The sequence below is a fragment of the Xiphias gladius genome, chromosome 21 (genome assembly GCF_016859285.1).
Source record: "Xiphias gladius isolate SHS-SW01 ecotype Sanya breed wild chromosome 21, ASM1685928v1, whole genome shotgun sequence".
In the NCBI taxonomy this organism is placed as follows: Eukaryota; Metazoa; Chordata; class Actinopteri; order Istiophoriformes; family Xiphiidae; genus Xiphias; species Xiphias gladius.
The window spans coordinates 18,741,633-18,766,474 of NC_053420.1; the positions used below are offsets into that span (position 1 = coordinate 18,741,633).

Sequence of the window (24,842 nt, forward strand, 5' to 3'; positions counted from 1 at the left end):
TCTGTTCTAGCATTTATACTGTTCTTTCGATTTGCTTGAATACTAAACTTAAAGGAGGAGAAAATAATCTTCTCTAATCAATCTTCTTCTCTAGATTTATGAAATCATCAGAACTTTAATTCTGTATCATTTAAATGTTATCTTACAATATATTACAATGATATACTGTCCTTTTCATGTTGTGTGGTAGTTGGAGATGTTAATTATGTTACGTTGTTAGAAAAGAATGAAACCTATATTGTCATGTTGTCTACCTTTATGTGACATACTTTCCCATTTGCTTGAGATTGCTCATTTGTTTTTCTCTCGGTCCTCTGGTTTATTCTTGTCCACTCAGTGCCCCACTTGCCCTTTTGACCTTGTTGGCTTCTTTTATTTACACATCAACTAACCCCTGCTGTTTTAATAACTCCTTTAACTTTCCCCCTCTGCACCTGTCTCTCCCTCTTCAGTCTCTACTCAGCATACCAGGCTCGCCCTTCATGTCACGCCACAACAGCCGCAGTAGCATCTTCAGCTTCAAAGGCCGTTCCAAGGACATGGGCTCAGAGAATGAGTTTGCAGACGATGAGCACAGTACTGTAGAGGAGAGCGAAGACCGTCGGGGCTCCCTGTTTATCCCCTACCGCCGCAACAGCTACAGTGGCTACAGCCAAGGCTCATCACGCATCCACCCGCTGGCACCCCACTCTGGAGGGAAGAGGAACAGCACAGTGGACTGCAATGGCGTGGTGTCTCTCATCGGCCCTGGGCCTGGCAGACGGCTTCTGCCTGAGGTGAAAATAGATAAGGCAGCCACTGATGACAGTGTAAGGACGTCCATGGGACACCAATACAGTTTAGGCATGATGGTGGTGGCCCCGGTCTCTGCAGCTTCTCCTTCACAACCTCTTTCCCTTGGCTCTTGTTTGTCTTTTCCCTAAGCTCAGTAGCTCACTTTTCCTATGCTGAATATCTAGATTCTGTCTGATATTTTCATCTTACACTGCCACTTACACTTCTGCCCTGAATCTAATCCCCTTTTCTTGCTGTTCCTTTTATAACAGCTCTAGAAGGCACTAACCAGCTGAAGCAGTATCCACAAACTCACTGCTTCACCAGCATCATGATTATCATTTCATTGATTAATATCTAACAACAGTTTTTTAGTTCCCCTAACAATTCTGTTGCTAGGCATACACCTTTACAGTTATTGTCATCTATAAAAGACAAGAATCTCAAAACATTTCACAGGAAAAAAATACTCACTCTACCCTACTTCTACTTTTTCCATTTGTAGCGTCTTTCCATGCTTGTACTGTTTTCTATCTCTGCTTTTATCTTTCCCTCTATTTCTTTGTGTCTCGTTCTTTCACTTTCACTCTCTTTCTGCCTCCTTTTCTTTCATGTCCTAATTTGTCCTCTGCTCCTGATCCACTGGATGGTGCAAAAAAAAAAAAAAAATCAGAACTTTTTTTCTATAACAGTACTTCTCCTCATTCTAGCTAGCATGGTCGATCCCTCTTTTATTCTCAACCAATCTACCTGCTTTGACCTTTTTACATCTCTTAAAATGTAGCATGGTGTAGCAGCAAATGATGTCTTGAAGTCCCCTGTGTTCTTGACATGCATGCCACTGCATGCAATTTAATGTTGCTTACTTAAGGGTTGTAGTTATGTTCTCTACAGTACACTACTGAGGGTAAATTCTCAATTAAAATTTCAGAGTGTAAATAACGACCTCTTACTAAAATATAATATTTATATTTAATATGTATATAAATAATATGTATAAAAAATCTTTTGAAATGTGAAATTTAGTAAAGACGAAATTAATTCCCCAGTTGTGGTAAATTAAGGCAACTGTTTGAGAATTTGCAGTATGAATTTGAAATGTGTTGTATGATATGTTGCAGGAAATGCTTAAATGGAACAAATCCGGTACTTTTTTAGGAATTGGCCACTGTAAAACCGATTTGATAATCTGATTTGAAGAGCTGTGTTTATCACTTTAGATTTTTCATCTTCTGAGCAGACCTAGGGCATCATTTATCATCTAGAAAGCTTTAGAGTATGAGTTTTAACGTGTGTTAGTTGAGTGTGCATTCATATCAGTACTATCTCTGACCAACATTATTTCTTTCTCTGAGTACAGACTACAGACGTGGAGATTAAAAAGAAGCACTCTGGCTCTCTCATGGTATCTGTGGATCAGCTCAATTCCTCCTTCAAAGGAAAGGACCGTGCCAACAGCCAGATGAGCGTAGTCACCAACACACTGATAGAGGGTACAGACCGTACACGTGTTTTCCTTTTTCCTTTTCAAAACTGTTTAATCCCATGCTATTAAAGGCCAAATTTAGACCTTGTACAAAGACATGATCTGCATCATTCAGATTAAAACATTAAATGGGCCAGCATCGGCTGTCTGATGAAACTATCAGCTGCTGTCTGCAACTTCTGGGCAGATTCTTTCATATAAAAATAAGCAGTTCATAAAAGTTACATTTATTTTTTACCTGACTGGGTTATGATCACAATTCAATCCAGCTGAGGTCTAGAGAATGCACTACATACTGTTAGCAGATTCATCCAGACATCCAGATACAGATGGTGCCGGTTACTTGTTAGGAAACGTATGGTAAACACAATAAAACTGGAAAAACATTTTGCTTTTGTGACTTTAGAGACTTAATCTTATCAGTTTTTTTCATTCGCCTTTTCGGTTTTATTTGTTCTTCACTTCCTGCAGAGTTGGAGGAGTCTCAGAGGAAGTGTCCCCCCTGTTGGTACAAGTTTGCCAACGTCTTCCTCATCTGGGAGTGCTGTCCTATGTGGCTGAAGATCAAGCACATAGTCTACTTGATAGTCATGGACCCATTTGTTGACCTGGCCATCACCATCTGTATTGTCCTCAACACCCTCTTCATGGCCATGGAGCACTACCCTATGACTGAACAGTTCGAGGGGGTTCTTGCTGTTGGCAACCTGGTAAGCAACTGCAATTGAGCAATTTCTTCAATTTGCATTTATTTTTCACCTGGCTGAGTAATGATCACAATTCAATCCAGTTATGGCTCATTACTGAGGCTCTTCTTTTGCCCTTTCCTGTATCACTGCCATTTGTTTTTGTATCTTTTTATGCCTTGAACCTCATTATCTCTCTCAGGAGTTACAGAAGCATTGCAGGTTCAGTTTGCTCCACCTACATAACCTCAAACCAATAAATCAATGCATCATCTAGAATGTGCACTTAAGAATACACACACACACACACACACACACACACACACACACACACACACACACACACACACACACACACACACACACACACACACACACATAGTATATATTGGACTGTGATGGGGTCTCATTAAAGATTTAGTTCCATTTTAATGCAGCCAGCCTGCTCCCCAAACTCTCATCACCCCCACTCAGGTCACTCTCCTGCTTCCGTTGCATCCCGCTTACCTCAACGCTACTGAACTCTGTCTGACTCTCTGTCTTACTCTCTCTCTGTGACACACGTGCACACACACACACACACACACACACACACACACACAACATAGCTGTCATGATAATAAAGCTTGTCACTGATCTGTCCAGGACTGATGGAGTACATATAAACCAGATGTACAGCAGACATTGTGCTCTGCCCTTGCTAACACATACCACTGTAGCACAGCTGTGTGAGGGCAGCAGTACTGGCACAGTGTCAGTACTAAGACAGGAAATTAGGTCACAGGGAGTGGCATGCTGTCAAGAGTGAAACAGGAACTGAAGTCAGAGGAATCGGCGTGGCGTGATGGATGGTGCAGTATGAATCATTGGGTGTTTTCTGCAGCTGTGGTTGGGCACATGATTAGCTGTTGGGTGGATGGGAAAGGCTCAGAGTACTGGAGCTCCATTCAAGTTCTGCTGGAACACAGTGCCATTGCTCTATGACCTTGCCCTGTCAGAAGAGCTCCCACTCTAAGCAAATCCCAATCCATTTTTTATCAGCACTACATCAAATGAAGTGCAATGCAAGAAAACCACTTTTTTTTAATCTCAATTTTCCACTAAGACTTTTTTTTATAAGGAAAGGATTTGTAATTTTTTTGTTTTGTTTGTTTTTTTTGTTTGCCACTAGTGTCATTTTTTTTTAGAACTTGTTTACTCTAATTTTAAGGATTTAAAACTTTTTCAGATTATTCAGATTTTAAAAAGTCACAGTCTACAGAAATGATCTGTTACTGCAACTGTTACTTCTTAAAAAGCAGTGTATCTTCAATGGTATGTCATGCTGCACTATTAAGTGCAACTAAAGTGTCCAACCAATAAAGCAATCACAAATTCCACTGAAATCCTATTGTTTTACACTATTGATTCATCAGTCAATGTGTACATCCCCCCTCAATATCCTTTTTCACCATGAAATACATAACACAATTTCATTTGATGTTTAATTACATTTGAATTTGTGGGAAAATTGTAAATTCGATCCCTAATTTGTGGAGTAACTGTGATGTGCATTCATTAAAAAAAATCATAAACTTTATGTGATATTCTGTGTGGATCTGCAGGTTTTCACAGGCATCTTCGCTGGGGAAATGTTTGCCAAGCTAATTGCCATGGATCCCTACTACTACTTTCAGGAAGGCTGGAACTGCTTTGATGGCTTCATTGTTACTCTGAGTTTAGTTGAGCTGGGACTGGCTGATGTGGAAGGTCTGTCAGTGCTCAGGTCTTTCCGATTGGTAAGTTGAAAAGAATGGAGCTAGGGATGTCAAAATCTGATTACCCTGGCCATCATGTACAGACCATATTATTAATGAGAAGTGAAAGTGTCAGAATCAGAAGAATGATTTTTAAAAATCTTCATCTTTAACTGTCATGCTTTGATTTTTTTTTTCTTCTGAATAATGCTGATTTCTCTTTATTATCATCGTATTTCTGTTTTTAAAGCTGCAAAGAGCCTCTATACCCAGTGAACCATCATTGGATTTATTTGTTTATTTGATAAAACTCTCAACCCGCTTAACGTCTATATCTTTTGTGTGTCCTGGACCAAACGTCAAATCACATGTTGGCAGTCAGTACATTTGCTTCACATGGCATTTAAAATGAAATTAAAACATGAGACAGTTCATAACCACACTCTTTAAATCACTGTCCTAATATGAATAAGTGTGGAATGATCATGTTTCCTGTTCTCTCGTAGTTAAGAGTGTTCAAACTGGCCAAATCGTGGCCCACCCTCAACATGCTGATCAAGATCATTGGTAACTCAGTGGGAGCTCTAGGTAATCTGACCTTGGTGCTGGCCATCATCGTCTTCATCTTTGCCGTGGTGGGCATGCAGCTGTTTGGCAAAAGCTACAAGGACTGTGTGTGTAAAATCGCCGAGGACTGTGAGCTACCTCGCTGGCACATGAATGACTTCTTCCACTCCTTCCTGATCGTGTTCAGAGTGTTGTGCGGGGAGTGGATTGAGACCATGTGGGACTGTATGGAGGTGGCAGGACAGACCATGTGTCTCACTGTCTTCATGATGGTCATGGTCATTGGAAACCTGGTGGTAAGAAAAGACAAAGATTACACAGTGCAGATGTTACTGGATGGTAGTTTCCCAATAGTGAACCATCCGTTTACTGTGAGTGCATGGGTGTTGCAGCTTTTGTGGTGTTTTTTTTCTGAGGTGCTGAACCTGTTCCTGGCCTTGCTGCTGAGCTCATTCAGTGCAGACAATCTCGCTGCCACAGATGACGATGGGGAGCCCAACAACCTCCAGCTTGCGGTTGCCCGCATTAAGCGAGGGATTGCTTGGTTCAAGGCCAACATGCGGGTCTTTGTGGCCACAGTGCTCAAGAAGGTACTATATAATAAAACATCCATATGAAAGATTTGGTTGTGAAATAACTTTAACTATAACTTGTCAAATGAATGTGTGTCCTATTCACATTGCTCTATGATGGCATTCTTGTTTTTTAGTAGCCCTTTTTTCTTCATGCTATTTTGTCACTTTGAAAAGCAGCCTATAGAGGATGAACAAAAGCCTCTGGATAAAATGTACGAGAAGAAGCTCAACTGCATTGCAAACCACACAGTGGATATCAACCGTGAACTGGACTATGCTAAAAATGGCAATGGTACCACCAGCGGCATTGGGAGCAGTGTGGGAAAGTATATGATTGATGAGGACTACATGTCCTTCATCCACAACCCCAACCTCACTGTCTGTGTTCCTATCGCTGTTGGCGAGTCGGACTTTGAAAACCTTAATACAGAAGACTTCAGCAGTGAATCGGACGTGGAGAACAGCAAAGATGTGAGTAGGAAGGACTGGTATGAGTGTGAGAATGGAAGAGAGATGGCAGCGATGATGTCCTTGCTTTACTGTTAGATTATAGTTTGGGTGAATTATTTCTTGATGGAAGGAGATTATGTGGTGGTTTTATGTTGAATGTTGTTTATTGAAGATCTGGGACAATTTAGAGATAAGACATAGCTGTGGTAATCCTTGGGTTTAAAAACATATTTACAAGTTTAGAAATGTAGGTCCTAACTCAGCATAAAATTCAGATGTTAACGTGGACAAAGCTAATGCCACAATACAGTTATGTCAACCAAAAAGGTGACTTAATCATGTAATATGAAGTTATTTAATAAGTCAGAGTGCACATGTGGAATTGTGTACGTTTATGTGTGCCCATGTGGCATTTTTGATCCATCAAGGAGAGCTGGTCTGAGCTGCCACACTGAAGACGTTTAGTTTACCTGACATTTCAGAACATCCATTTAAACACGACAGCTGTTACACTGAGCCTGAGTGCTGACCCTGCAGACTGACAGAGACAAAGGCAGTCCTGACGAGAAAACAGACAGAGAAGCATGCTATCTGCTGTATAGTATGTATGTATGTGGGAGAATGGTACGCCAGACCCAAAGGCTTGTAGAAAAGTCTGATGCCGGGGTCACCTTGACCTGTTTCATAGTAGGATGAAAGGAGATAATGCAGCACCCTCACCACTAATCTTGCACCAGGTTCAGATTCCACTGGGCTCCCTCAACCGACCACACAACAATTTTCGCTGCACCACAGCCAGCCACGGGGTATACTGCAGGGTTAGACACAGACAGAGCTGCTAACAGCCAATCAGAAAAGCAGGGATCCATCTGGCTGTTTGGCCAAGAGAAAGAGAAAAGAGAGGGAGAGGAAGACAGTGTGAATGCGGTCCTTTGCTGACAATTTAAGATTATAAAGTGCAGTATCATTCTCTAGTGAACTGAATTGGCTGAGTGTCTGCATGTGCAAAAGTGTGTGTATACTTTATTACAGTAAGGCTACTGTTTTGCTGATTTCTTTCTAGTTTGCCCTGCCTCACCTTGACCTATTGTTAAGATATGACATGATTTATTGGTACATGTGAATTTAACCAAGCTGTGGTTTTGAAGTCTTACAATGAGATATTTCGCATTCTTCTTCACGATACCTCACAACTCTGAAATTCATGTTCAGAGCAATTCTTAGTCTAACGTGCTAGTAAAAGTTTTTAATCACAACAGATTTCTTTTTGTGTATTGAACTGACTCTTTTGTTTGAATGTGCATTTACGAGCATAAAGCATTTGTTTGATTCTTTCCTCACAAATAAATAAATCTCTCATTACTTAAGAGTCTATATTTATGCATGTATAACAATGATCATCATTATCAGTGCAATCAACAACTGGTCAAGTTGAATTACTTCCTTTCGAATCTATTAATAGCTCTGCAGAATAGGCACAGGCAGAGGGAGAATTAGCTACACTACATGTTTACAACATGTATACCTCTAGCAATAAATCATGTCATGCATATAAACCCAAAGGGTCATTAATGTAATGGCTGTACTGGCTCTGTGCCCTATCCATATGCTTTCAGCATCTCATTGCTGAGCCTATAATGTTCGGAGAGAAATTCAGAGGTTGAACTGATCTCTTTGCTCCCTTCGCTTGTTCTAGCTGGATGACACCAGTTCGTCTGAGGGCAGCACAATAGACATCAAGCCTGATGTGGAGGAGGTGGCAGTGGTGGAGGTAGTGGAGGAGTACCTTGACCCAGAACCCTGCTGGACAGATGGTAGGTGGCATTTATTATCTGGCTTTGTGGCGGACAATAACAATGAGCAGGAATTATTATTAACATTGTACTTACTATATTAATGGCACTGTGATACATATTGCATTGTGTCCATGGTAGTATTCATCGGCGTATATCAACAGTCCTGTATTTATTTGTCATACAGAATGTGTGGCCAAATACAAGTGCTGTGATGTTCCCATCACTCATGGCTGGGGGAAACACTGGTGGTTCCTGAGGAAGACCTGCTACCTGATTGTAGAACACAACTGGTTCGAAACCCTCATCATCTTCATGATCCTGCTCAGCAGTGGAGCCCTGGTAAGCGCTCATGCCCACACTCAATTGTGGTTGTTCCCACTTATATATACACTCATAAGCAACATACTAATGCCACTACTAGTATTTCTAATTGTTATTATGTAGCACATATATAAAAAAAAAAAAAGTTCCACAGTAATGCACACCATTACAATAAATGTAAGAGACAACGTGTTAACAACAACTGAGTAGCAAAATTAACAGAAGAATTTAAACAAGAGTGTGACGTTCATTTAGAGAAAGTGGGTCTCCTTTCCTTATAAGGATCTGAGCTAGCAAGATCATCTCCTGCTTTTCTTCTGAAGCTGCTCTTGATATGAGTGTTGCTAATGGACAGGAAAGTGCCTTAATGCACAAACCTTTCAACTGACAGAATCCAGCTTAGCTTTGCAGCTTTCTGGAGGGGGAAGGCCTGTGGCCAAATCAAAACACTTATGTGCTGAAGAGCGGATGCAGGTAATGGAGAACAGAAGAGCTGAGGGAGTAATCAGTCTAGTTTGACTTGGTAAAAAACCGCCTTTATCAACCAGTTATCCTTTACTATGTAAACGACTCATTCTCTGAAATAAAAAATAAAATAACACAAGTAAAAATATTTAGAACAATAAAAACAGTCCAAAGGTGTGCCATTCTGCATGCGAAAAAGCTTGTATAGATAATAGTATTGGTTGATAAAGATTTCATGTCAGCTTTATAGAAGTCAAACATTGAACAAAAATGCTGTAGTGTGTGGCTTACCTCACAGTTTACTCATTTGCAAGATCAACATGTGTAATGTATCATTGGTGAATGCTGCTGAAAGAAATCAGCGAAGCCATTGTGTGGGTGATGCTTCTCCGCTCCTCTTCAGGCCTTTGAGGATGTGTACATCGAGCAGAGGAAGACAGTCCGCATCATTCTGGAGTATGCTGATCGGGTTTTCACCTATATTTTCATTCTGGAGATGTTGCTGAAATGGGTGGCCTACGGCTTTGTCAAGTACTTCACTAATGCCTGGTGTTGGTTAGACTTCTTCATTGTGGATGTAAGTAAACTCACATACTATTTATTTTAATACCTTACTAACAGTGCAACAATGTAATTTCATTTGGTTCAGCTTCTCATGATGATATTTTAAGATTGCAACATCAGGGAAAAGCATGGATTTGAGAGATTACATCATTGGTCAATTTAACCATTAAACTGGATTATAGATGATTAGGAGTCAGGTAAATTGTAGAAAAAAGTTTTACATTTTTTTTTAAGTTCAAACACAGATTCTGTAGAACAGAAATTAAAAATTGTAATTAGAAAACAATTTCAAAATGCCATATCAAAAAATACAAATCGTCTTTTTGCTGTGAAAGAACAACACAAAGTAAAAGGTTCAGTGTATTTTGTCAATACACACACAAGTAAGTCAAAGGTTGACAGAAGAAAACACATACAAATATTGTACAGTACTAGATGTGTTTTTCTGCTTGCCACTTTTAGCCTGCTAAAGCGCTTTGACTCTCAAAAAGTCATCTACTGACTCACACAGATATCCATTTGACACTCAGGTTTCAGCTTGTCACACTGAACTTTCACCAAGCGATGACAGTAATCTTTACAAATACCCGGGTTACATAATAAATACAAAACTCTGATAATAACCCTTTATCAAAAATGCAATGCAAAAATTGGTCTTTAAATTTTGAATAATGCTTATAGTATTAGCCTGACTCTCTGAGGCAAATGGTCTACAGAAGAAATTTGAATGATTTTTTTGTCCATATCTTCATACTGCAGAAGTTGACCAAATGGGCCAGTTTCTCAAAAACATGGTGTATTCCTTGACCTTAACAAGTCTGTTCTGTTATCAGTACCTTGTGAGTTAATATTAGGCTATAATGTTAATGTATCTTGTGTAACAAAATATTAAAGGGCCACCGCTTGAGAGACACATTTGATTTATTTCCTATGTGATATCCAGGCTTTGCTGCAGTGCTTTGTGGACCCCAATTGCACACTGCAAAATTCTGAGACTTTAAATGCAGGTATTGAAAATGGAGGTCTTCTTGTTGGTATGGAGTCAATATGGTGTAGAAACACCAGCGTTAACAGAAATTCAAACAGTAAAAGTAAAAGACATATGATGTGATATTACTGGTAAAGGGTCGTGTTTTCCCTACAGTGCTTTGCGTCAGTGTCATAGCCTACTATTACCAGGGTGCCACTTTAAATTTTGGACCCCCAGACAGCACAACAGCAGCCCTGACACAGTATACTTATGAATATAAATCTGTATAAACCCTGGTATATTTGAGAGCTCCTGTCTAGCTCTGGGCTGCTGAGTCATTCAGTGGTTTCCCACCTGACTGTTACTATTACTCACAAATGCTTTGTCCTTTTCTGCCATTTGCGTGTGATGAGTTTCTCACCTGAATTTCTCCCTGTATCCGCATTTGGAAAAAGTAAAGTATACATTACACGCTTAAAGCTCCCTATGAAATGGGATCCTTACTTGAAATACAGCCAGACAGAACTTGTAAAAGCTGCTGCCAGACATTTGTTTTTGTAATTGCATGTGAGAAGCACGATGGGATAATAGGAAGAGAGGGATACGGAGGCAATGTGGCAGACATGTAGTCCTCGAATAAATGCCGAGTGTCTTGAAAGGGGTGGGAAATCATGGTGCGCTAACCCGCTATGTTCATTAAATGCAGCTTATTATTTTGCTGCAGACATTGAACTTCACTCGTAGCTTCTGTACTGATTTGTGTCATGTGTGAAACTAAACTCTGACAAGCACAGCAGCAAGCACTGAACTGCATTCTTTGCACAAGCAGCTGATTGTGAGAGGTGTTACTAGCGTCGGGCAGCATCACTGTGTTCTGTCTGGCTGTACCCTGAATGCGATGCATTTCCTGTTGAAACAGGAAGTGGGACATAAAACAGAACAAGATAACTGTTAACCTAAGCCAATGGGATGTTAATTACGACGAGAAAGCCAGTTCTGTTTTATAGGCACATGACAGGGTTTTATGTTCACACCTACTAGTGCAAGATGAGGTCACAATGAAATATTCATCGCTTTCCAAAATGTGACACTTTTCCAGGAACTTAAAGTCCTGATTTTATGGTGTCTTTATATTTTGAGGTATTTTCACGCACTGAAGAGGAATAGGGCCATGTAAGAAATTCTTATCTCAGAATTCTGAGGAAAAGTCATAATTCGGGAGGAGAAGAGTCTTGGGGCGTCAAAAATGATTGACTAGGGAGCGTTCGGCATAGTCCACTATTTAGTGTCTCTGCCATGTTATAGTGTTGTCTGAGTTCCCAAGTGAAAACGATTGCACTATATAGTGGACTCAAATTATGCTAATTGATGGTCACTAACCAAATAATATCTGCTATGATGCATTGTGCATGACCCAAAAATACCCCAATTTTTTTTGTTTGACATGCAATCTCCCTGTACAGTTTAATGATTGGTGAACAACTTTAGACACATCTTCTGACTTTTTTCTCATAATAAACTTTTTCTTGTTGTCCTAACCCTCTTTGATGTTCTACACATACATGTATCTGATGATGTGCTTCATGTTGTGCTAAGTCATGTATTGGTGGATAAGTCATCCATTATCCCTTAACCACCAATTTTCCACTGTCCCTGACTTCAGGTGCCAATGTGTCCATGATTCAATGTTAATATTCTTACTATGTGACAATGTCATATGATGTCACATGATAAGGACGCACTGATGTATGTTGTGTTCCTGTCTTTGGGTTTGTCCCACTACCTACACTTGTGGTATTTGGGAGTAATCAAGTGCATACTTGTGAGATGAATTTCAGGTAATTGCCACAGTGCCCGTAAGTGTGTGGACGTTTATCAGAGCTCACTGGGACATGCTTGATTAATGAAGACATCCTGTGGTTCACACAAATACATGACTCAGTTGAGCTCAGATGCTTTGTTGATTTTTAATTCATTTCCACCGGATGAACAAACATGTAGGATCAACTCAATATTCATTCTTTAACATTAGAACAATATTTATTTTTACAATATCAGTTATGAATAATTATTTTTATCAGTCTCATTAAGAAAAATAGATATCAACAGATAACTTGGTAATAACATCTGTGGAGCTTCTGCCAGAATTGTGCAGTATTTGAACATGAATAATAATGGGCTATTGACACTGAATACATCATGTCACAAACTTCTACTTCTTCATGTCTGTTGATTACTGCCGATCCAAAAAGTCTCATAGGCACGTTACCACCAACAGCTGGACTGGTGTTTTTCAGTAGACTGTAATGAACTGTGGGGTACACTTAGCTCAGAATACTGCATAAAGTGTGGGTTGGCATTTGTCAAATGTGGGACACACTTGTCCACTACCTGACAGTGCTTGAACGAGCACTTCAGTGCCTCAGACTGCAAGTGTGGGAATTGAGGCGGACCCATAATCCCCTTTTTGTCCATGACCTCCACTGCCTGTGACTCTATGAATTGTGAATCTGCCTCCTGCCATGCAATTGCCTTTTTGTGCTTACTGAGTGAGTTAATTTGGTAAAGAACAGTGGACTGCACTCTCACGTACAGCTAAAAGCATCAAGCCTTACATTTTGTGCATAATGGTAAAAATGTTGATTACACAATATGAAAATGTCTCAATGAGCATCAAATTTAAGATTTTGCACTTTTAGAGCCTCATCAGTAGCGAGGCTAAAAATGCAAAGTTTTTCCTGAGAGGGCACTGTAGAAAAAAAGGGTCATTAACACTAAAAAGGGTTTATCCCCTTAAGAACATGCATTTACTCGGAAAATTTAACGAGAATCCAGTAGTTAGATGAGATTTCTTATTTGCTGTTAACATTGTGGCCTGATGCTGGAGCACAAGAGGAGAGGTCATGATACTTCCAAAAAGGAAAAGGTTTACACTTATGAGAGTGTGAATGTGCTCAGTAAATTCGACCACAACCACCTGATAGAGTTTTGTATTTGTTGAGAACAAGTGGCAAGCGTTTGAGGAATAGTCTGGCTGTCTCAAAAACATCTGGATGCATCCTCAAGGGACCATTGGTATTCAGAGTAAACTTTCATAGTCACTTATTTTCCAGTTACATTTCATGGCCAATGGTGAATTTTCACCTAATTTGGTGCTACACAAATTGTCAGGGGGTCAACAAAAATCACTGGGGTTTATTGTCTGATCCATACCATGTCTGGTAGAAGCTGAAGGTGTCCACTGTTACAACAGCCCGACTGATAAATTTGATGCAGCCCTGCCAAATAATGTGTCGGTGTGTATATGAACACACAAAGCTTGGGCAGAACATACAGTTTACAAATATAATTCAACTCAATGCAGTCACCCTACAATCTGTACTACCTTTGTGAGTCTTATAATTTGTAGTTGTTGAGGCTGCACACTAGAGAAGTGCTGACCCAACTCTAAGGTAATTCCTTATATTTTAGTCTATGTATTCTTTGTTGTATTAGAATGCATTATATGGTATCTTACCTCTGTTTATTTTTCCACCCACTGTATAGTATACAACAAAACTGAGTACGCCTCTGTGCAATATCACTAAAATGTTAAATGATGAAAATTGTACCAACTTTATGATCTTATGTGTATTTAAAACAGGTTAGATAGACTACATTGAAAATAAGGCCTCCAAAGTAAAACCTCAATGCCACAAAGTGAGTACGCCTGTGATCGCTGCAACAAAAGTACATCTGTGATTTCCTGTTATGGCTAACTGCATGAACAAGATTATAATATTAACCCATGAACACCACATCTTCCTCATTTTTGTCCTGGGTTTTATGCACCAGGGCTCCACGTGGTGACGAACTTCCTGAATAAAGACTGTGAGACTTCATAAAGATGGGAGAGGGTACAAGAGCATCAGAAGGCTCTACAGAAGGAAAAGATGACGCCCAGTCTCGAGAAGCTTGAAGGGACAGGAATTTTCCAACATGAAAATAATCCAAAACACACTGCAAAAATCACATAGTTTTTAAAGAGGAAAAAAGTGAAAACTAGGACATGGCAAAGGCTTTCCCCTGATTTGAATCGAAGAGATGGAGGATTGAAACTGTCATCAAAAATAAAGGCGGACATACAAAATATTTAAAAAATAACCAAATGGAATATCACTAATGAAGGGTTTACTGACTTTTGTTGCAGTTTGTTCATGAATATGGATCTTTCATTATAGTTTAAGTAGTCAAACATTTCTGTTTTTCAAATTAATTTGCTAAAAACAAATAAAACTATATAAAATGGAGAGGGTTTGTAATTACGTAAGATTTAAGTGATATTGGCCAGGGGTGTACTCCATTTCGTTATATACTGCCTAATTTATAGATAGGACAGATGAGTTAAGTTCTCCAGGTTATATGGTGGAATCCAGTGCTTATCTAACCCCTTACTGACTCTCCAGTAGAAAACCTCGCCTAAATTTCAGTATAATCCAAAGTGGCCCATGTGTTGCGAAAATATTTTATCCTGACTTTCCATGTAAACCTCTACCCTAATATTGAACTGTCCTCTCTCCCACAGCAGGTGCCTATAACTGTGTCTCTCTTTAAGTTAAGAGAGACATTGTGCAGCTGCGGAGCGGGACTGAGGGGTCGGTGTTTAAGGGTCCAGGGTAAGGTTTGTGTGCTGTGTTGGGACTCCTACTTTCACAGGTTATCCTCTCTCTTCTAACCCTGAAAGTTGTCCTCAACCTTCTGCATTTTCTCTCCTCTCTTTAAGTAAGATGCTCTCTGGTGTGGAAACTGTACTGTTTTGTACTGTGTACTGTGTGTATATTATTGTGTCATATTGATTTAGTGTTTGTGAATACATCTCTCCTCTAATTTTTTCCCTTTGTTTGAATCTTTATCTTCTCTCCCTCTCAATGTGTCAACCACAAGTTTCTTTCCAGGTGTGCTCACTGTGCTGTTAAGCTGGTTATCACGCTAGACTGGCTTGCCAAACTAAACCAAACACAAACATAAGCAAACAGACACATAAAAAAGGAAAAAAGAAAACTTGGGTCATGTGCACTTTATTGACTTTTGCATATTGTATCAACCCCTGTTTAACTTCATGTTATACAGATACATATACTTACACATATGGAAACTATATATGTACTTATATATATCTGTATTTAACCATTCAGCCATCCTTACAGAATATATAGGGTCCATCTTTCTCTCTATATCCCCTATAACTATGTGGGTCCTCTCTTCCTTTGCTCTGTCTTTCCCTCTCCTTCTGTCCCTATCTGTGTAGGTCTCTATAGTCAGCCTTATAGCTAATGCGTTGGGCTTCTCCGATCTAGGCCCGATTAAATCACTCAGGACACTGAGGGCCTTGAGACCCCTCAGGGCCCTGTCACGTTTTGAAGGGATGAGGGTAAGACCTAAGATACCAGGCAGCTGGTCCTTCTGCATGCCGATTAAATAAAAACATCAACGCATGCTAGAGATGGCAATATAAAAGTTTCTCAAAGGGGAAGTTGTTTGGGTAACCCCTTTTATCAAAAAAAGCTTTTTGCATGGATGCGGATCATCTCAGATGGTCTTTAATACATCTGATTTGATTTATCATATTTCATTTCATATATTATAAATTTGATGCTATGTTAAGACAATTTGCAATGAGTTATCTATTAAAAATAGAAATAAAACAATGTAAAAAATCTATCCCTATCCCTATGAAAGACTAGAACATAACAGGGATTTAAGCCTGAATGATGCAACACATTATAATAAGAGCTCAGCTCTGAAGTATTCAGTATCAGCTGAGAGAACAACAAGAGGTTGGTATGAACCATCACACAAAACCTGTTCAAACTGAACCACAGGACAGGGTTAATGTAGACTGAAGTTATGCAATCTGAGCAAGCAAACTAATACTTATGAAAGCGTTTCTGAGCTACAGAGCCACCCAGTTGTCATATGATAGGCAAATAAATTGATTAGGTGCACATGGTCAATTAAACGGTGAATGCTCATTTATTTTAGGTTTACAGTGTGCATGCAATTAATTAATCTGTCCTTAACTGTGTACAGTTTCCATGCCAATGATGCTCATACCATGTGACTCCTGGAGGGCTCTATACTGGGTTTTGCCTGAGAAAGCTGTATTTTCTTTCTACAATGATAATGGGGTTCTTCTGATCATTACTATAATGTGTGATGGGTTGGATCAGCCTCTGGTTGTTGCTGGGCAGAATAAAAATGTAGGCTCAGCATCCTCTAACTGTCGCTCTGCCTCAAGTGTCCTGTTATCTGATCTTATCACAGTTTGGCTTTGGCATTGTCACACTGGAAGATCAACAAACTTCTGGTTGCATACCCCCCCCCCCCCCCCCCTCGCCATCCTTGCTCACCACTCCTCAGTGAATTTCATCACCATGATTTTCCTGATCAACATTTTGCAGCAGTTACATAAATTGATCACATGGATGCATTGTGTCTATGGTGTATTTTAGGCAGAACAATAGAATGAGAAGAAAACCTAGAGAGTTTTGACATTTGATGTTTGCCTATATAGTTTTGGTTTATTTGGCTTTTTGTTATCATGTTAGCTCTGTGTATGTAAATGCACATTCATACTGTGTCCTCCTGAAGCCAATAGCTTTATCTCCTCCAACATGACCACACTGCTTCGGTGCAGTCTAGTCGTATAGCCATACGCTCATTCATATTTGTAACCCTGTATAGTGTAATCCTGTATCGGTTATACACATCATTGTTTGGGGTTACTCAGCAAAACAATATGTGCTTTCTTTACATTAAATAAAAATGCACTTGTCATCAAGTTCATAGGTGGTCATATTAGCCTGGCCGATCTAACTCACACAGTTAGCTGTTGACATGGTGGAACATGTAGTATATATGATTCATACATGCATACAATCCTATGTACAATATCTGGATATGTAGGTAAAGAACAATTGCATTTTATAGGGGTGTAACAATATACTGTGGCTCAATACAATACAAAAATGTGATGATATGAATGTGGAGCTGAAAATGGATTGCACGGTAATCACTTATAACCAAATGCCGGAGGGGGCATTTAAATGTCATTCATGCCGTGAGCGCAGTGACCAGCTTAGAGCCTTAAATATGTCCATGTCCTACACCAGAATTCCAAAGTGAAGATGTTTAAATTGTGTCACATTGCTAACAAAGGAGAAAAATGTTACTCCAACCAAGTTCAGACATTTGCTCAGACATCTGCCTGAGAACATTGTTGACCAGATATTTTTATTTTTCAGTTTCATTTTGTGTAGATAAAGGTCTTGTTGTAAAAAAGCAACTTTTTTATCATCTCTGTTATCCACATTTTGCATCAGAACAGATAAGAAAAACTGTATTTTGAGAATGACTTACTAGTATAAAAAAATAAATAAATAAAGAGAATCCGCAACCCAGGTGGACAGTCACAATTTGTGTCCACTCCAACTTTGTTAAAAATATCAAGAATGCATCATGTGTTGTGTGTCGTGCCGAACTGTGAGCTGACAGTATTGTTACACCCCCTAGTATTTTATTGTTATGGGCTTCATTTTATGCCAAGAAATCAGATAACACAGCTAGAGTTTTTACTGGAGGGAAAGAATGTGCATTTCTGTATGTGTGTGTTTTCTTATGTGTGAACATCTCCGTGCAGCTGGTGTGTGATTGCTGAGTTACAGTGGCTCTTTTTCCTTGCTGTCCTCTTCAGGTTGTGGTGAACGCCTTGGTGGGTGCAATTCCCTCCATCATGAATGTACTTCTGGTGTGTCTAATCTTCTGGCTCATCTTCAGCATCATGGGTGTCAACCTGTTTGCTGGAAAGTATTACTACTGTTACAATGAGACGGCTGAAGAGAACTTCCACCCTGATGAAGTCAACAACAAAACAGAGTGTTTTGCACTCATTAATGCAAACTTCTCTGAAGTCAGATGGAAAAATGTCAAGATCAATTTTGACAATGTTGGTGCCGGATACCTGGCACTCCTGCAAGTGGTGAGATACTTTTGCTGTCAATTCTCATTTGTTTCTCTCTTCTGATGTCAAGTATGTAACCAGTTTACTCACACACTGCGTCTGCCCACTTAACAGGCAACATTCAAAGGCTGGATGGACATTATGTACGCAGCAATAGATTCTAGAAAGGTAAGGATTTTGCAGTTTGACTTCCAGATCAACGTACAGTAGAGTTTCGTACATATTTTCACTTTTAACACTTCACAGGTGGAGGACCAGCCCCTCTACGAGGACAACTTATACATGTACATCTACTTTGTCATCTTTATCATCTTCGGCTCGTTCTTTACCCTAAACCTCTTCATTGGTGTCATCATTGATAACTTCAACCAACAAAAGAAAAAGATAAGATTTATTTTCCTCACCTTCACCGTCTCAGAACATGCTGCCTTGTAGATGAGGGAAAAGACTAGTTTGACATTTTGGTATTTTGCTTTCTAGATATTAGTTAGTTAAAAGGATCAATAGCACTCTCATCTCTTTCCTTTAAATATGAAGCTGTAGCCAGCAGATTATTAGCTTACCTTAGCATACTGGTAGCCCACAGACTGGAAACAAGGGGACTTGTTAATAATGAGTTTTAGAGGATCTATTAGGAGGATTTTTTAACTTTTAGGTAGAGCCAGGCTTGCTTCACCAACTCACTCTAAACTATGCTACCTACCTGCTGGTGGTAGCGTCATATTATGCATACAGACATGAGAGAGTAGGTGTATTTCATAAAATGTCGAATTATTTCTTTAAACTCAGAATCTGAACATTATAGATAAATCTAAGAGATTGTTTGTATTGCACCTGTCAAAATACAGTCAAATAGGCCCTAATGCTGACCTATATTTGGATTAGGATTGGATTGAAAGGTCTAAATCCTTGCAGATTGTAACCAAATTGTTTTTGTCCCCTTACTTTGGAGGTCAGGATATTTTCATGACAGAAGAGCAGAAGAAATACTACAATGCCATGAAGAAACTAGGGTCAAAGAAACCACAAAAACCAATACCCAGGCCTCAGGTAAATATTGTTTTGCTCTCTTCAATCTTACCACCAAGCAGGTTTGTAACTGTAAATTTCTAAAAAGTAAAAAAAACAACTCTTAATACATATCTCGCTCCATTCCCTCCCTTTTTTTCTCCTCAGAACAACATCCAGGGCATGGTGTTTGACTTTGTGACGCAGCAGGTGTTCGACATCTCCATCATGATCCTCATCTGCCTCAACATGGTCACCATGATGGTGGAGACGGATGATCAGTCAGAGGAGACAGAGGTTGTGCTTTACTGGGTCAACTTCATCTTCATTGTTATCTTCACTGGCGAGTTTTTACTGAAGCTCTTTGCACTGCGTCACTACTACTTCACCAACGGCTGGAACATCTTCGACGTGGTTGTGGTCATCCTTTCAATTGTGGGCAAGTAATCAAAAGGGTTATTTATGCATGGGTAAAGAAGTGTGAAGCAGCTTGGCGGGAAATAGCTCAGATCCTGCCTATATAAATGAGTGGTATGAAGCCATGCAATTTATTTTGTTTGGGACATATCTGTCTCTAAATTTCTACTGCTACCCCTGTAAATTTTACCTACGATGAACAATTACATTTGTAAAACGCAACATCTCCGGGGCTCTGAAACACACAAAAGGCAGTAAAAGTTTGGACCAGTTGAAAATGTAGATGAATATACAGTATCTATAAATTTAAAAAAAGACAAAGAATTAACGACCAAGAAAATAGAAAAACTTCTAAAATTAGTCAGTGGAAGATATATAGAATTGTGACATAAATTAATTTAACATTTTGTTATCACCTGATCAAAGTAAAGGAAAAAATGTAAATGCTTTTCTCATTTTTTCAACACGTTGCTGTCTTCTATTCTTCTCAATAATCCACAGAAAACAGACTGTACAGTTTTCATTTCAACTACTTTCAACAGAAAAAAACAATTCCCTATGATAATGGTGCCTGTGTTCTTTGGTTCCCCTGATTTCTTCCACGCTTTGCACAAAACTATGAATGTGCTGTTCTTACTTGTAGGCATAATACTGTAATGTGCATTAAGTAAAGCAGTCAGTGGGCAGTTTTTCAATAATAATATCCCCTATAGCTTTACCAAACATATGTTGTATCTCGTTTTGCTCTCTTTTAACTCTTTTAACATTTTAACAGGAATGTTTCTGGCTGACCTGATCGAGAAGTACTTTGTGTCACCAACACTCTTCAGGGTGATTCGTCTGGCTCGTATCGGCAGAATCCTGCGTCTCATCAAGGGCGCCAAAGGAATCCGAACTCTGCTGTTTGCCCTCATGATGTCCCTTCCTGCTTTGTTCAACATTGGCCTGCTACTTTTCCTGGTTATGTTCATTTTCTCCATCTTTGGCATGTCCAACTTTGGCTATGTGAAATACGGGGCTGGAATTGATGATATGTACAACTTTGAGACCTTCGGCAACAGCATGATCATCCTGTTCATGATCACCACGTCAGCTGGCTGGGATGGCCTGCTGCTGCCCATTCTTAACTATCCTCCAGACTGTGACCCCTTGTTGGAGAATCCTGGCACCCCTGCTACAGGAGACTGTGGCAATCCTTCTGTTGGCATCTTCTTCTTTGTTATGTACATCATCATTTCTTTCCTAATTGTGGTCAACATGTACATCGCCATCATCCTGGAGAACTTCAGTGTGGCCACAGAGGAGAGTGCCGATCCACTCAGTGAGGATGACTTTGAGACCTTTTATGAGATTTGGGAGAAGTTTGACCCTGATGCCTCCCAGTTCATCACCTATGCCAAGCTTTCTGACTTTGCTGATGCACTTGAACACCCGCTCCGAGTCCCCAAGCCCAACACCATTGAACTGATCGCCATGGACATGCCTATGGTGAGTGGCGACCGCATCCACTGCCTGGACATCCTGTTTGCCTTCACCAAGCGTGTGCTGGGTGACAGTGGCGAGCTGGACATGCTGAGGCAACAAATGGAGGAGCGTTTTGTGGCAGCCAATCCCTCCAAGGTCTCTTACGAGCCAATCACCACCACTCTGAGACGCAAGCAGGAGGATGTGTCAGCCAGAATCATTCAAAGGGCCTACCGCTCCTATCTGGCTAGGCGGGGCTTTGTCTGTAAGCGCAAACCAGCCAATAACAAAGTGGAGAATGGCGGGAACAATCAGGAACAAGAAAAAAAGGAGGGGACTCCCTCAACTGCCTCCCTACCCTCCTATGACAGTGTAACCAAACCTGACAAGGAGAAACAGGATGACAACAATGAGGGCAAGGGAGGGAGGAAAGAGAAAGGAAGAAACCAAAAAGACATCAGGGAATCTAAATGTTAGAGCGTTGGATTAATAATCACAGTAATAACAATAAAAATTATAATAATGTAACTTCAAGCAAAGCGAGAGAAAACTCACCCACACAGATGTACAGATTATTTCATTTGCAAGTCAGAAAAAATAATATTCAGTAATTTTGTTTACAGACTTCATTCTTATATTGATGCAGAGGGAAGCCGCTTGGTCTGGTACAGTTTGAAGACTCTTGAACTTCAGTCAAACCAAACATAATCAGCATACTGTGTGACACTGTTGTATCTAGACTACTGATCTTAGCAAAAGGGAATGAAAAACAGACACGGAAATGTCTGTTGCTCACTTACCACTGGTCTACAGATAAAACAAGTAACTCTACGCCAAGAGGTAGAATGAAAAAACACTAAAGGAGTCCAGCACCTGGATGCAAGTAATGGATTCCTATGGAAGACAGTGTTGTGAAGGAAAAACAAGGATGCTGCTTGATGCTGACAGACTGTCCTCTTAAAGCAGCCGATGAGTGGTTCTGTGTCATTTAGTACTGAAATGTATAGAGGAGAAAATGACACACTCACTCTGTAAGAGCAAACAGAAGGATGACTAGTGAGTGAAAGACACAAATGACAGAGAGCGTTGGAAGTACTTTTTTTGTTTTATTAAAGCTAGAAATTGTTAATTTGAGCAGCAAAAATGCAAACAGATAAAAAAAAAGATCAATATTCAATATTTTGCCCATGTCACTTAACTCTTCTACTCATTTTATCTTTGTTATACCCACATCAGAAATGCTTTTTTTTACATGGGCTTTCACACCAATTGGTTAAGGGTCTGTTTATTATGGGGTCAACTCGGGCCAAGGGCTTACATTTACTCAGAAAGATTTCCAAACAAATACATAAATAATTGTGCTTGTTCAATGCATAGAAATGACTTGCATGATGGCATGTTTTGATCAGAAATCTTGCATGAATTATCATAGTCCACAAGACACTAATACTCAGACCACAACAGTGGATCGACTGTAAGATCGAGACATTGTCAAAATTTGAAAGTTCAGAGTTCAGAGTAATTTGTTTAACAAAGATAAGTGATATGGGGGTTGATAACCTAAAATGGATCCAAATTTTTATCTCATTACTCAACACATTTCAAATGACTATGTTTAAATTGTTGCCTCTATAGACAGAAGAATGAAATATGTTGGTAAATAATACCACTATAGTGGGTGAAATCCAAACAATTATTTGCTGCTCTGGAGATTTTGAGTGTGTAAGAAATGGATGTCTGTGTGTATCATGGGATAGAAATGTTTGTCAATTTGGACTGAAAGGGCGCAATACTTTGAAACTAAAAAGCTTATATTTATAATTTGTATGCACCTATGTAATGTTTTTTACCATCTGCCTTTAGTTTTGTGTGAGCGGGCATATTGGGAATCCTACTGTCGGTTATAAGTGGTTTTTGGGGATTTCACAGGTATGGCAAACTCCTTTCTAATTCTGATGTTTCTCTATGGGTGGTTATATCTTTCTGAAAGGGCTCAGAAGAGTTTTGATTATTGTTCAGTTTACTTCATTTGAAGCCATGTATTCACACGTGTGTATGTTTAGTTGTTTTTTTTCCCCCCCTCATATAATTTTCACGTTTTGGTGGGTGATGAGTCTTATTTTACACAGTTTTAGGAGGGAAATGGTCTTGTGCTGGAACATATTTGTCGGATGTTAGCTGTATCCTATTTTAACGATAAGCAGAAAATTCTGAATGGGTAATGAGAACATTGTGTGTGGAGAAGCCAAAGAGATCTGCCTTGTTATCCCTTGTTGCCCTTTGTCCATGGAGTGGGATTGGGTGAAGTATGCCCTGCCCATTCTGTTTTTTCGCTGTCATTATTAGACAGAGAGACCCTAGAAATGTATGCAATGCTTGAAAAATTCATCCCTTTTTCTCAGGAGATATTATAGATGTACTATTATGAGCTCTGCAACAAAATGCAAGTGAATGTGATGGGAGTATTTATGAAATCATGTTTTACTCTTTTGTGTTTTATGCCATGTTGATGGACAATGATCTTGGCTGGCTGCCGTGTTTTGGCAGCCACCTGGTCAGGGGCCAGTTTAGCGCTTCCTGCTTATGACGCTTAGAATTATAGGGCTAGAAGCATCTCAGTGAAACAGCAACATTTCGCTAGCTTGTAATGGTGGCGTTTATATTGAAAGCGAATTACATTTGTGGTTAAGTCATTATGGACTGTAGTCTGGTCTCAATTAATGTCAGTAAACAAAATAATAATAATGTTCACCCCAACAGCAATCAGAGATACAGGAAACACTGTGAGGAGATGTCATGAGATTGAATTGGGATATGTTGGTTTGAGCAGCACACTTAATTCTTTCTGAAGCAAGAGTGGCATGCTCAGTGGATAGGCCCCACATTTCAGTATTTAACAGCAAAAAGTGCTCTGAGCCTCTCATTTGCCATTTTTCTTCATATTGCTCTACTGCATAACAAAAACCAAATAACCAAAAGAGCACTGGATGAATTTTTATGGTACTATGAACCCAAGCATTCACACCAGAGCTTTTGCACCTCCGGTTGTGCAGTGATGTCACTCCCTGTTTATGAATAGCTCCCTCATCCGTTCTTGAGTACTGCGGTCCAGTTGCTGCATGAGATCTCCAAAATCAGTGTGGGTGTTAACTTGAACCAAATAAAACTCTGAATAATAAGCATTAAGTTACTGCCGTCCATTTTCTCCAAGATTACCATGGATATACAGATACGTATTTCAGAAAGAAGCCTAAAAAATAGACACACATACATCCATTCGGGAAAAAAATAAAAAATAAAATAAATACAGTTCAGGCTATGTTCTTTTCGGCACAAAATGCGAAAGCTAAGAATGGACTTTTTAAGAAACTATAAATAATGTAATATATTCTTTTATTTTAACGGCATGTGTAGTTTTTTGTAAATACAGAATTACTTAAAAAACTACAGCTATTAATCTTACACTAAATATTAATAACCATAAATAGAATGGCTTCCAGCTGACACCCCTTGTCACACTTGTTAGGCTGTGACACCTTTGTTAGATGGAGTAGATTTTTGAGT

General features: G+C 39.5%; 1 protein-coding gene across 4 annotated transcripts in view; it reads left to right on the forward strand.

Moving 5' to 3' along the window:
- The window catches only part of scn8ab (sodium channel, voltage gated, type VIII, alpha subunit b), a 44,631-nt gene extending 22,876 nt beyond the window's left edge, over positions 1-21,755 (forward strand). For 2 of the 4 annotated variants that reach the window (XM_040158773.1, XM_040158772.1), the window contains exons 11-27: positions 453-776; positions 2,135-2,267; positions 2,732-2,970; positions 4,551-4,724; positions 5,189-5,545; positions 5,666-5,839; positions 6,002-6,295; positions 7,971-8,088; positions 8,255-8,409; positions 9,260-9,433; positions 15,678-15,800; positions 18,123-18,407; positions 18,504-18,557; positions 18,636-18,773; positions 19,335-19,439; positions 19,566-19,836; positions 20,590-21,755. In XM_040158773.1, the coding sequence (XP_040014707.1) occupies positions 453-776; positions 2,135-2,267; positions 2,732-2,970; positions 4,551-4,724; positions 5,189-5,545; positions 5,666-5,839; positions 6,002-6,295; positions 7,971-8,088; positions 8,255-8,409; positions 9,260-9,433; positions 15,678-15,800; positions 18,123-18,407; positions 18,504-18,557; positions 18,636-18,773; positions 19,335-19,439; positions 19,566-19,836; positions 20,590-21,755 (4,284 nt within the window). The remainder of the gene's footprint in view (positions 1-452; positions 777-2,134; positions 2,268-2,731; positions 2,971-4,550; positions 4,725-5,188; positions 5,546-5,665; positions 5,840-6,001; positions 6,296-7,970; positions 8,089-8,254; positions 8,410-9,259; positions 9,434-15,677; positions 15,801-18,122; positions 18,408-18,503; positions 18,558-18,635; positions 18,774-19,334; positions 19,440-19,565; positions 19,837-20,589) is intronic. The other 2 variants (XM_040158775.1, XM_040158774.1) reach the window with 1 other exon arrangement.
- Positions 21,756-24,842: the final 3,087 nt, after the last annotated feature.